Source organism: Leucopleurus acutus (assembly GCF_964270905.1).
Source record: "Leucopleurus acutus genome assembly, chromosome: 13".
NCBI lineage: Eukaryota > Metazoa > Chordata > Mammalia > Artiodactyla > Delphinidae > Leucopleurus > Leucopleurus acutus.
The window spans coordinates 81,989,509-82,003,863 of record NC_139155.1 but is presented as its reverse complement, the minus strand read 5'-3'; the positions used below and the strand labels follow the sequence as shown (position 1 = coordinate 82,003,863).

Below are 14,355 nucleotides of genomic sequence, written 5' to 3'. Positions count from 1 at the left end.
CCCAGCTTACCCTTCCCCCTCCCAATGTCCTCAAGTCCATTCCCTACATCTGCGTCTTTATTCCTGTCCTGCCCCTAGGTTCTTCACAACGTTTTTGTTTTTTTTTTCAGATTCTATATATATGTGTTAGCATATGGTATTTGTTTTTCTCTTTCTGACTTACTTCACTCTGTATGACAGACTCTAGGTCCATCCACCTCATTACAAATAACTAAATTTCATTTCTTTTTATGACTGAGTAGTATTCCATTATATATATGTGCCACATCTTCTTTATCCATTCATCTGTTGATGGACACTTAAGTTGCTTCCATGTCCTGGCTATTGTAAATAGTGCTGCAATGAACATTGTGGTACATGACTGCTTTTGAATTATGGTTTTCTCAGGGTATATGCCCAGTAGTGGGATTGCTGGGTCATATGGTAGTTCTATTTTTAGTTTTTTAAGGAACCTCCATACTGTTCTCCATAGTGGCTGTATCAATTTACATTCCCGCCAACAGTGCAAGAGGGTTCCCTTTTCCATTTTGAGTTTATTTTTGTACATGGTGTGAGGAAATGTTCCAATTTCATTCCTTTACACTTAGCTGTCCAGTTTTCCCATCACCACTTATTGCAGAGACTGTCTTTTCTCAATTGTATATTCTTGTCTCCTTTGTCATAGATTAGTTGGTCATAAGTGTGTGGGTTTATTTCTGGGCTCTCTATTCTGTTCCATTGATCTACGTGTCTGTTTTTGTTGCCAGTACCATACTATTTTGATTACCATAGTTTTGTAGTATAGTCTGAAGTCAGGGAGTATGATACTTCCAGCTCTATTCTACTTTCTGAAGATTGTTTTGGCTATTCAGGGTCTTTTGTGTTTCCATACAAGTTTTTAAATTATTTGTTCTAGTTGTGTGAAAAGTAACATTGGTATTTTGATAGGGATTGCCTTAAATCTGTAGACGGTTTTAATATTTTTATCTTTGTCTTTGGTGTTGTCCAGTTTCACTGCCATGATCTAAGATTAGATTTAGTTTTATCTGCTCTGCTGGAATCTGTGCTTTTTTGTCTCCCATTAATTCTGGAAAAATTCTACATGATATCTTCAAATATTCTCTCCCCTGGTCTTTCTAGTCTGTTCTTCAGCAACTCCTGTTAGATATATGTTAGACGTATTTATTCTGTTCCCTGTTGTTTAACCTCATTTTCATATTTTCATCTCTTTGTCTCTCTCTGTGATGAATTTTGGATAATTTCTTCAGCTCTGTTTTTTAGTTCATTCTTTCATCTCCTGAGCCAATCTTATGTTTATGTCACCTACTTAGTTTTTAATTTCAGTGACTTTTTTTTTTTGTTTTTGTCTATTTTTACTCACTGTGCCTTTTTTTAGTCTTTTATTTTCAGTTCCTCCTTTATAACTTTAATTATTTTAAGCATACTTATTTAATAGACTTTCTTCTAGTATTCGAAGTTCCTGGAGGTATAGTCCTGCTGTGTGTTTTATATCTTCTGATTCTCACTCATAATGGATTGATTGTTCCTTATATATTTATACTTTTGGATTGTGAGTTTATCTTTAGTAGGGTTTTGTCTCTTGAGTCCTGGCAGCTAAGATGGAGGGTGTGTCCCTCCAGAGTGGTTTTGCTGTTGTTCTGCCAGGTGTTTTAGGAATATCACAAGCTTGGAGCTAATTTGAGTTAATGTCTCAGCTTGGGAGTTCTTAGACCACGTAGGTAGGGTAAATCCAAATCCCAAACCTGCCTGAGGACAGACTCCTTTTTTCCATCCTCCTCTGAAGTAGCATAACTGCATTTACTGATCAGTTTGGCCATAAAACTCACAAACAAAAAAAGGCTTTCATATACTATAGTATCTTCATCTCACTGACAGGCCCAGCAGCTACCCAAGTACACAGCCTCTGTTGCCCCTTCTCATGTCAACCATGAGAGCCTTAGATGTCTGTAGGTCACTTTGATTCACAAAAGCCATGGCTCCTTTTTCCCACCAGTCTTTTATACTGTGCTAGTCACCCCAAACCAGATGCAGTCCCACACAGCAGAAGCACCACACAATATTACCCATTTATGTTAACTCTCCAGTTCCCAAGGAAACTGTGCTGTGTGAAACCATTCCCAGTCTGGCCTGAATCAATCCAGGCCTGGTGTTAACCCTTTATTCACAGGTTTCCAGGTCTTTTGCCCTGCCTGGAGATAATAATCATTCTGTTATCAAGATTGGCTTCCAACTCCTTCACCAAGTGTAGCCATAGGCTGTCATCCTTTGTTTCTAGTCCTGGTAATTCCTTTTACTTCCTTGAGAGTTCAGTTAGCTCTGGATCTGAAAGGATGTTTGCCCTGCCTTATCAAGCATTTGTTGATACTTTTAGCATTTCCAGGTGTCGGTAGAAGATGATTTTCAAATTATCAGTTTCAAAATATTATGTTAGAAGAAAGTGTGAAACTACTCAAATAGCCTGAATTCAAATTCTAACACGTCTTTCCAGCAGTACAATCTTTTACAAGATACTTGTCCTTGCACGATGTGGGGATATTAATACCTACCTCAAGAGGTTGTTTTGAGACTTAGTTATTGTTAAAGGTAAAGCTCAAACACCCTTAACATGGTTTACAAAGTTCTGATCAGGCCTCTGCCAAAGTCTTCAGCCTCTTCTCACATTTCCCAGACATGCTCCAGTATAATAAACTACTTATATGTCCTAAATTGTCCTTCTTCTCTCTAGTTCCAAGTCCAAGACTTCATACATAGTGTTCCTTTTTTTATGAACATTCTCCTCCTCTTGTCCCTTCTAACTATGCTTACTAATCCTTCGTACCTCAGCTTAGATATCAATTTCTCCAGCAGGTTGTCCGCACTGATCCCCAAGCCTGGGTTAGGTCCAGTGAGCGTCCCATGTGCTCCTGTAACACCTTGCATTCATCCATCATAGCACTCAGCCTGTTTACTTGTCTGAGCATTACTTGAGGGGAAGGATTTTTGGCTGTTTTACTCACTGTTTTATTCCCAGCTTCTAACAGAGAGCCTGGCACACAGCTTAATACATGGCAGCTATTGTTTTTATCAGCACCTTCATCTGTCATAATTCTCAAATGTCTGATTGTTGTATAAATAACTCGTAAGTATGCCAAGAAGCTTAGAGTTAAGTTACAAGACTGACAAGGGCATGTATTGTTTCAGAGCCACATTTTAGGCCTTTGTTTTTTACTTATTCAATTAATTACCCTTTTCATACTAGGAATTAACCCAGGAGTGTGATGAAAAGAAATCCCAGTATGATAGCTGTGCAGCAGGCCTTGAAAGTAATCGGTCCAAATTAGAACAGGTAAGAAGACAGTTTTTATTTTAACAACTTAGCAGAAACTGCCTGTATATGCGTATTTTCACTACCGATGTCAAAAGATTCCCAAATCTTTACCCTCATCCCGAGTCTGTCTCCTAAGCTGCAGAGATTTTTATTTCTTCAAACTTGATGTGTACATACTAAATTCTCCATCTACACCCCTACCGCCAGAGTCCAGGCCCCCTAGACTCGCACTGTAACCTCCCACCTACTCTCCCCTTCCACGCTTGCCTTCCTAAGGTTTATTCTCCGTAGAGCAGCCAAAGAAACCTATACAGCAGTTAGGCTACCCTCCACTGGCTTCCTGTTGCACTTAAAATCTAACTTCAGAACTGTGGTCTATAAGGCCCTACCTGCTTCCATGAACTTCATATCCACGTGCTCTACTCCTCGCCCACAGGGCCCCAGCCACACTGGCCGCCTTCTTGTACTTCAAACAGGACAAGCTTGTTTTCACCTTGGGGGTTTTGCATGTATTTTTCTCTCTCTGGGATACTCTACCACCAACTATTTGCCTTGATCTCTCCTTTTCACCTTTTAGGTCTCACCCTAAATGTCACATCCTCCTAGAGGTCTTCTCTGATCACCTAATATTGCCCACTCAGTCACCCTATCACATTCCACTGCAGAATTTTCTTCATGGCACTTTTTCCCATCTGAAACTACCTTCATTACATGTTTCCTTGTTTATGTCTGTTTCCTCTACTTGAATGAGAGCAGGGACCTGTCTTGTTCACTCCTCTGTCCCCAGCACCTAGCACAGAGCTGGGCACACAGTAGGTACTTAATAAATAACTAAACTTATAGGTTGTAGAGTGATATGAGTGGTCTCTAGAAAAGATTGCAACCTAGTCTATTATAATAAAGTTTCGGTTGCAGAAGAGGAAATACTCTGATGGTATTTCTTTTGTTGTAAATATAGTCATCCTTTCTGTATCTGATTATTCTTTCGATAATGTTGCCCATTTAAAATTATATACATTAGGAAGTCAGAGGACTCCGTGAAGAATGTCTTCAAGACGAAAGTAGATACCATTATACAAATTGTATGATTAAGGTAAGACAAAGAAAGTGGATCAAAAACTTTTCTGAGATTTTTCTGTATCAAGGACTTAACCTAAAGCTTAGTCTTTCCACTTAGAACCTAGAAGTACAACTTTGTCGTGCTACTGATGAAATGAAGGCATATGTCTCTTCTGATCAACAAGAAAAAAGAAAGGCAATTAGGCAAGTAATTTTGTTGTTTTTATATTGAGTTACTTAATGTTTTAATCTATAGAAGTTTTATAAATAAGATGGAATTATACAAAGTCAGAGTACTTAAATAAGCATATAGTAAGATATTATCTAGGATTAAATCTTGTTAAACATCTTCTGGATAGTCCAGCCCTGCTGACTAAGTAAGAATACATATAATTTTTCTTGCTTGCTTGCTTACTTTTTTATTGTGGCAAAAGGTAAATAACATAAAATTTGCCATTTTTAAGTGTATAATTAAAAGTGTTGCATTGATTACATTAAAAATATTATGCAACCATAACCACTATATATTACCAAAACTTTTTCATCACCCGAAACAGAAACTCTGACAACCATTAAGCAGTTAATCCCCATTACCCCCTCCTCAGGAATATGTATAATTTCATAATTGCTTTTTTAAAAGCACTAAGGTTGGTCTATTTTTCAAGTCCTACATGGCCTGGACTCTGGTTGTTGGCCTGCTCATTGTGCAGTGTGAGTGACTGCATTTCAGCTAGAAACTGTGTGACTGCAGTGTGTCAGCCTTTAAAGCAAAGAAGGGTGTATAAATACTACTAGTCCTTATATGGTGATTTTTTCTTTTTGTAATCCTAGCTTGCAGCATATTGTAATAAATCAAATGCTGTCTTAAAAAATACGTTTATAGTTGAATTGCTAGCTTTGATAAAATGCAGTAATGAACAAGATAAGCTTTCTTTGCCCCTAATCGTAATTCAAATGTTTTGCTTTTACCATTCGGTAAGAACTCAAATGAAGTGTAGGATTCACACTTATTCTAGACGGCAGTTGAGATTTTTAGTGGCATATACGTTAATATTATAAAAAGGAATCTAAGAAATAGAATGTTTTGCAAAGTCTAAATTTTTTTTATATAATGCAGGCCAGACCAAAAATATCCTATAAATAGGATATTATTTTTTAATAGTCTAACATATTAAACATACAGGGATTTCCCTGGTGGTCCTGTGGTTAAGAATCCCCCTGCAATGCAGGGGGACACAGGTTCGATCCCTAGTCAGGGAACTAAGATCCCACATGCCGCAGAGCAACTAAGCCCACATGCTGCAACGACTGAGCCTGCGCACTCCAGAGCCCACGTGCCACAACTAGAGAGCCCGTGTGCTGCATGTAGTGAAGCCCGCACGCTCTGGAGCCTGCGCGCCACAACTAGAGAGTCCGCGCACCGCAACGAAAGATCCCAAATGCCGCAACTAAGACCCGACACAGCCAAATAAATAAATAAATATTAAAAAAAAATAATAAGTCTACATTAAAAAAACATACTGAATGTACTTATACAAATTCTTTCATTGAATGTAAACTTTGCTCATTAAATCTATATAGTCAATGCTAATATTTCACAAATGTGAGAAGTTAATTTTGTTCTTGAAAAATAAAAGTTTTAGAAATTGTTTCTTTTCTTCCAAAGTGATCAATATAAATAGTAAAAAAGGAAGTATAGCTCCTGAACTATTGGTTTTCTTATCAGTTTTCTAGCTAGATATTCCTCTTCATCATTTTAAAAATCATTGTAAACCTTTACCATTCCTCAGTTTTCCAATAGAAAAATACTGCGCCCTGGCTAGAGTAGTACATGATAAGAATGTTAAGAATAAAATGGAGTTAATTATACTCTAAACTCACTGATACATGTTTAAAATATTATAACTATTGTAGACACAATATTTTTAATGTTATTTCATTTTCTACTTTTATGGTACTTCCTGGTAAGGCCAAAGGTGTAAGAAATTAGCTTGGTTTTGAAAGATCATCTGCAAATTTTAATTTTACTTAAAGAGGCAGCATATTATATATGAAAGTACTAGAGAGAGACCATAAAATTGTTTCTAACCTGATTTTTCCAGTTCCTATTTTGTGACCTTGGACAAATCATTCCTCATCTATAAAATAAGGAGAATAATATATACCACAGAGGCTCAAGTTAAATATAATGTATGCAGCAGTATTTTAGAAATGATATAGTATGAATTCCTAGAGGGCAAGGACCCTGTCTGTCCTGTTTTCTTTTTGAAATCCCAGGGCATGCTTGGTACATAACAGGTGCTCTGTAATTATTTCTTGAATAAATTCATTGAATAAATTAAAATTACATATTACTGTTATGGGGAAAGAGCATGTGCCTGTCGATTTCTTGATAAAATATAAATGGAAATTCTAAAACAGTTTGGACATTCCTCGGGCCTAGGGTAATAAATGAATTATTTAAAGCTCTCTTAATAATAATCATACATTCTTCTTGAGGGATATGTCATTTAGTTCCTCCCAGCTTTTTTTCATTGAAGAGCTAGAAAGGTAAACAATTTTGACTTAGTGTCTCATAAATTTTAAGGGCAAAATGAAGGTTCATCAAGATTGTGTCTATTCCCTTCCATTCTTATTCCTGTGCACAAATTCTACCTTCACTTCAGCTCTGTAAGGGCTTCAGGTACTTTTGATTGCCATTCTCTCTGTTCTAATCATGTTTACCTCCCTTTTGACATAAATGCAAATCTTTCTTCACTTAAGCTGCTAGAGTTTGTGGTTTATGATTTCTTAGATTCCCAATTTTGTGTTGTTTAATTTCTTCTTAAGTACTACTGTGTAGCTTTACACAGAAATATAGTCTTTTTCCATACAAATTTGAGGTCTAAAGTCTCTTATCTTCTTGTCACTGGTTCCTTTGTCCTTGGTTCCTGTGTCCTCATCCTTCAATCTTTGTCCTTAACACTTCAAATCTCACTTTTTGTCTTATATAATATTAAAATATAATTATACCTTTGTTTAAAAATACAATACGTTATTTGTATTTCTATTTTTACATTAAAAATTTGTAACTTTTTTAGCTTACAAAAGAAATACTTATAAAAACAAAAAGTAACCATTATCAAGTATAGCACACAAAAATTGAATGTTGTCCACACTGCCATACCTCATAAATGTCTACTGTTAATATTTTGTTGCATATTATCCCATATTCTTTTCCCATGCTTTTGCTAATATGTCTGTATATGTGTGTATACATAAATAAAATTAAGCTACATATACAGTTTTTTTCTTAATAATTTATCTAGAATTTTTTCCACTTTAGTATTTATAGATCTACCTCATTCTTTTTTTACAACTCTGTATTATTCCTTTGAACGGATGTACCATAATTTATTTAAACATTTCCCCGTCTATCAACATTTAGTTGGTTGCAGATTTTCACTACTATAAGCAATGGTGAAGTAATAGTCTTTGCTTTCATCTTTATTAACTTATGAGAGTTTTTCTGTAGGATGACTTCCTAGAAGTTGGATTGCTGGGTTAGATGCTATTTAATGTTTTTTAAAAATGTGTATCCTTTCTCTCTTCTGCAAACCTCTTTAAAAAAAAAGTGTAATTTAAGCAAATGGATTACCATTGATTTAAGTGTAGATTAACTGGAAATGGTACTTAACTTCTTACATGATATTTTGCCTTGGTTTTTTCCTTATATTACTGTTTATTAGATGAACTGACTAAAGATTGGAAAAGGGAGTGTTTGATAATGGGTTTCATTCTGACTCTAGTACTCTATAAACTGTATTGTCTAATATATTTAGATAGATATGTTAATTTATAATTTAGTTGTATGATCAAATCGATTGAAGTAAATGTAAACTAAATCATTATGTTTACTCCCCAGGGAACAGTATACCAAAAATATTGCTGAACAGGAAAATCTTGGAAAGGTAAGAATGCATTTTTTTTTTTGGCTGCGTTGGGTCTTCGTTGCTGCACGCAGGCTTTCTCTAGTTGCAGCGAGCAGGGACACGGGCTTCTCATTGCTATGGCTTCTCTTGTTGCGGAGCACGGGCTGTAGGCACACAGGCTTCAGTAGTTGCAGCACGTGGGCTCAGTAGTTGTGGTATGTGGGCTCTAGAGCACAGGCTCAGTAGTTGTGGCGCACGGGCTTAGTTGCTCCGTGGCATGTGGGATCTCCCTGGACCAGGGATCGAACTTGTGTCCCCTGCATTGGCGGGGGGGGGGGGTTCTTAACCACTGCACCACCAGGGAAGTCCCAAGAATGTTGTTTTTTTTAATGTGTCTATTCAGGCTTTCAGTACATGGTTATGCCATTGTCATTTTTTTTAAGGTTATAGAGGAAATTGGAACTTTCTTACTCCCTTTCAAAGATGAAGACTCTTCTTTAGGAATTTAGTTTTATAAAAGTGAAGGCACATGAATTTGGGAGGAGGGGGGAAATCCAGTTTTAAATAACAAAGAGTTCATGCGTAACAAACAAAATGCCACGTTTAATGAACTACAAGTTTCAGTTTATCCCCAGGTATCTGGGAATACTGGGATTATACTTATAAGTGTAAACTTATTCATTTATTTTATTTAATAAACGCAAAGCTCTTACTATGAGCCAGGGGCTAGTTTAAGTCCTTTACAAACATTGATTCAATTAATACAAATAATCGAAAAACTTTACTTAAGATACTCACTCCCTACCTGCCAGTCTTATATGAGGGCTACTAAAAATAGGAGCATGTGATTGAGTCTTGTTTTCTCAGTTCTCTGAGCCACTCCTAGTAGAAGAGGTGGTGGGGCCTTGAACATCAGGGCTTAAATGACTAATTGATTTTTCTAATTGATTCTAATCTTCAATGATTTTAAATCCATGTTGCATAGTGAATGCTAACCATGCTTCACTATACGCCATTTTATCTGTTTTTTACTTAGTTTCACTATTGAAAATTGAAGTTCCTTATAAGTTTTTCTAATAGGAGTGTCAAGTTTGTAGCATCAGAGTTAGAAATTGTTGGCTGCAGTTTTTCATTTAAAATACTGATTATATATGGGTGTCTAATTTCAACGTTCAAATATTCTTGAGGCTGCAGCCTGGAAATGATTTTATTATATACATATATAGGCTTGTCCATCCTAATAGTACAAATGAAAAATATGGCTTTGTTTCAGTCTTAATGCATTGTACAGTTTAGCTATTGGTCTGACTCAATACATTGGTGATAGTAAAATTATTCATTCTTACTTTCATTTGAGTCATTATTAAAAACATATTTACATATATCTGCTTTTACATAAAAGCTGAATTAGCTCCCATAAACCTGTAAGTAATATTCTAACGATGAACTTCAGAAAAACAAATAGTGTAGAAAGCAATGAAGTAATTGCTAAGTAGACTTTTTAAATGTCTTTTTGAAAAAAACTTTAAAAAGAACTAAAAAAATTAAAAGTTTTTATTATGGAAAATTTCAAGCCTAAATAAAAAATTGAGGAAATAATGTAAAGAACTCACATGTAACCATCACTCAACTTCAGTAATTAAATTTGTGACCAGTCTTGTTTTATCTATAGTCCCACTCCCAGATTTGCCCATTTTTAGGCAAATCTCAGAGATTTAATTGTTTTATCTGGTCATATTTCAGTATGTATCATAAAGACTCTTTTTTTTTTAACATAACTGCAATACTATTATCATGCCAAAAATAATTTAACAATAATTGCATAATACCCAATACCCAGTCAGTGTTCAAACTTCACCAATTATCTCATAATTTCTTAATGGTTTATTTGTTCAGATCAGGATCCTAATAAGAGTTCATACATTGCTATTATTTGATATATTTCTTAAGTCCCTTTTTCTCTAGGTTACTAGTCCATCTTTTTTCTTTACAATTTATTTGTTGGAAGAAAAAAACCCTGATCATTTGTCATTTTCCAGCATTCTGAGCTTTGTTGATGGCCTCCCTGTAGTGTCAGTTAGCATGTTCTTCCGTCCCCAGTATGTCCTGTGAATTGGCAGTTGGGTTTAGAGACTTGATTAAATGCAATTCAATATTTGGGAATCTCTCTTTTTGTAATGTAGGCAGCCAATGAAAATCACTTCCTCAGTCCATTAATTCATTAGAGGTTGCAAAACAGTCATATTCTAATTATGTTGTTCCTTCTTCATTTATTGGCTGGAATAATTCTGTTAAGAGCATCTTACCAACTCCGGTTACTCTAAAGTACAGGTCATATAGGAAAGGCAGAATAACTGCTTGATTTGTTTATTACTGGTTTTCAAAATGATGAGTTCATTTTTTATCATCCTTTAAAAGTATGTTTATAACTCCCAGATTTAACATGTTTTATATGTTTCAATCTATTGCAATTATTATTATTATATTTATTATTTTTTTTATTTATTTAATATTTATTATTATTCCTATCCAAATTGCCCCATGTTTGGCCGGTGGAAGCCTCTTGAAGTCAGCTCCTGAATCCTTTTGAAACAATCCTACTAGGTTTTGATGGCTTTTTTATTTTCTGGAATGACAAAATGTTCCAGACAAAAGGCTCATTCTGTACATTTCCTGTCCCCAATCTGGAATCAGCCATATCTATAAAAAATGTTCATCTGTTCTTTTTGTATGAATTGTGAATAGATGTCCATCATATTAATCTAAGTAAAAAATAAAAAGAAACATTAAAGCTGATTCTTCCATTTCATCAGAGAAATTGAGTTCTGTACACCTTATTCCATTTATGAAATGACATGCCATACTCAAAAGGAAAAAATAATTTTCATATTTGAACGTATGCATTTGAATCAAGTTGTACATTCATTTGTACAGTATTTTAACTAGAGATTTTGGGGGTTTTAGGATTTAGTATGATTGTCAATAATTGACTTTCATCCAGGTATTTCATAAATAATATAATTTTTTATATGAAAATATTCCTCTATTTCATTTGTTTTGAAAAGTATCTGGATGGATGCTATATGTAGAGAAATATTTGTCAAACTTTGAATCCTTTCAAAGACCCAAACTTAATTGCTAAATATGATTAAAAATTATTCTTTCCCCTTCCAGTGTAGTGTTTTACTGCAGGATTTTGGGGGAAAGCAGTAGCAGCAGTCTGACGTCAAGCATGTTCCAGCAAAATGAGCCACTGATTAGTTCATGCCCCGATTGTCAGGCTGTATCATTTAAGAAACAAAGCTTCTTGATCCTCTCACTCCTAGAGTGGATCTAAATTTTCAAGGCAAACACAGAACATACCTAGGCTTTGAAACTGACAATAGCATATGCCTTCCAAACCAGCAAAGACTAGACATCCACAGACCTTCTCATGCCAACTGAGCTTCTGAAATTAGATCAAGCTATAGTGCTACAATTCACACTATCATATACTAGAATTTGCCTTACCAAGATGGAATATTGTACTGAAAGTTGTAACTTTCCTCCTCCTGTACCACCTCTTCCTTTTAAGAACAATGAAATCTGTGACAAGTATTTTTTGTGCATTGCAACTATCCACAAAATAAATCTGTAATAAGTGACAGTAATATAATATTTCTGATACAGACAGTCCCCACCTCCTGTCTTTGGTTCTTTAAATAACTTTTTATAGGTTGTTAGGATTTTGACAAGGAAATTATTCCAATAATATAAGAAAAGTTACAGTTAAGTAGTACCTTAATCTTAAAATCATGCTCAGTACTCTTGATCTGACTTACTACTTTTGTTTTAGTTTATGAGGATAAAAATATTTGTTGTAAGATACTTTATTTGTAACATAGACTTAAATAGATGTATTTGCATGCCAGGCATTGTGTCAAAAAATTGCTGGTTATGTTTAAATTATATTTTCTTAATTCTGTTTTGTTTCCTGTTGCTATTTGCTGTTAACTTTGCTTTTCATTAACCATAGATGGAGAGGGCAGTCTTTAGTAAGCGTTTTGAACCTGGCCTCAGTTTAGTTTAGCCTCTTATTTGGGCAAGTACCAATGACCAGCCTTTTCACTTATGTGCTTAGGTCACCTGTTAAATCAACCGTGTATACTAAAAGAGGAAAAGATGGAGATATTCCTGTGTAATCTGTTTCTGTGTCTTTGCTTGTTTTTCTGCCCTTCTTGGTGATTTCTCACACTGTGTCAGTGTATGTATTTCTGTCACACTGTTTCCTTATGTGTGTACTATCATCTCTGTTTTTCGCTTCTTTCCTTCCTTCTTTTCTTTCCTCTCATTGTCGCTGACTTTGTGCCTCCCTTTCTTTGTCACTCTCCTCAATTTGCCATAATAGAGAACCAAAGTATAGTTTTGCAATGTACTGAAAAATGTTCTTATTCCTATTTATAATTTTAGAGTCAGTAAGTAGAACAGTTTTGGCAGGTGGAACTATATAGGCTAGTAGTAACAAAAACAATTCTGATAAGGATTTGGGCCTTTTTAGAATATCAGTAGACCTTCTCCCTGAGGAATATTTACATACAATTTGATTTATTTGGGTATAGAGCATACCCTTAGAGCATACTGATTCAGGAAAGAATACAGTATTTAATAATAATAACATGTATAACACATGGTAGTTTATAATTTTTTCCATATCTATTGTCATGTGGAAAAAATAATCTTATAAAGCAGATACTTTTATAATTACCCCTATTATTAGCCTTAATTAACAATTGAGAAAACTGCAGTCCAGAGAAATTGTCTTCCCTACAGCTAGTGACAGCCAGAGTTGGAACTCAAGTCTTCTGACTTCCAAAATCTGCGTATTTTTATATACCATGTTACTGCTCCACTTTCCAGATTCCCTTTATTTTTTTCCCCCCTTCCTTTCTTTTACATTTTTCTGTTCTTTTTAAATTCAGGTTGTCCTAGATCTATCATAAATTTAGTTAACTTTTATCATCTTGGTTTTCATCTATCATAGGAGAACCTGGCTTAGCTATTATTCATCAGATGTACAAAGCATACCATATTCTTCTGATTAGAACAATAGAAGTAAATCCGTATATGAGATTTAATTATTCTTGATTTTTTTTTTAACAATAGAAACTCCGGGAAAAACAAAAAGCTGTACGAGAAAGTCATGGTCCCAATATGAAACAAGTGAAAATGTGGCGTGATTTTGAACAATTGATGGAATGTAAGAAACAGTGCTTTCTGAAACAACAAAGCCAAACTTCCATTGGTCAGGTAATTCAGGAGGGAGGAGAGGACCGGCTGATACTCTGAGTTCATGTGTCATTGTTTGGGGTTTTAGCTGATACTGCTAGCTATAAGCATAATCCCATGGTGTATTCCCTTTCTTGAAAGTGATTTGTACAACATTTTGCTTTCAGATTAGCCATTCCCTATTAAGTTTTCTTGGAAAATAATGTTAAGGTAGATTTAGGTTTTAAAAGTTTTTTAATATGGAAAAGAGTCCTTTATTTTTTTGCTTAGTTTAGACATAGTGATGTCTTCTGTGTTTTATGAGACAGGAGACTGAGTTTACTATCTGTAAATGTAAACATATGTCCATTAAGAAACATGTAGGTTTTTTTTAACATACTAACCCAGTGGCTTAATGTTTTTCTTAATCTTTTTTTAACTTTAGAGGAATCTTTTAGGAATTAATATCTCTTGTTTTGAAGAAACATTTATCTGAAGTTCAGCAATTCCTACAGTTTCACTTCAGTTTCTTTTTCTTATGTAAAATTCAAGAAGATTTATTATTTTGAATAACATATTTGTTCTATTTGTATCGTTTAAACACAAATAAAACTTGGTGCACCTATCATGGCTATTTATTTAAAATTTATATAGTGTAAATTTTTATTCTTTTTTAAGTAAGTATTCATGTTATAGTACTGTGTTAAATTTAAGGATTATTACTTATTTTCACCAAAAGTCTAATATAGTATTTAGGTTTGGGGGACTATTATTTTAAATATAAGAAATTGTCGAAGTGCCTCAAGTTCTTTGCTTCATCTGGACAAGGTATTT

The 14,355-nt window shown here is 34.7% G+C and overlaps 1 protein-coding gene across 1 annotated transcript in view; it reads left to right on the top strand.

Annotated features, from left to right (window-relative positions):
- Positions 1-13,786, top strand: part of IFT81 (intraflagellar transport 81) — an 81,272-nt gene extending 67,486 nt beyond the window's left edge. Inside the window, exons 14-18 of the mRNA XM_082853347.1 lie at positions 3,239-3,325; positions 4,329-4,400; positions 4,485-4,574; positions 8,278-8,316; positions 13,420-13,786. Of these exons, the coding sequence (XP_082709473.1) occupies positions 3,239-3,325; positions 4,329-4,400; positions 4,485-4,574; positions 8,278-8,316; positions 13,420-13,602 (471 nt within the window). The 3' untranslated portion in view covers positions 13,603-13,786. The remainder of the gene's footprint in view (positions 1-3,238; positions 3,326-4,328; positions 4,401-4,484; positions 4,575-8,277; positions 8,317-13,419) is intronic.
- The last annotated feature ends 569 nt before the right edge of the window (positions 13,787-14,355 follow it).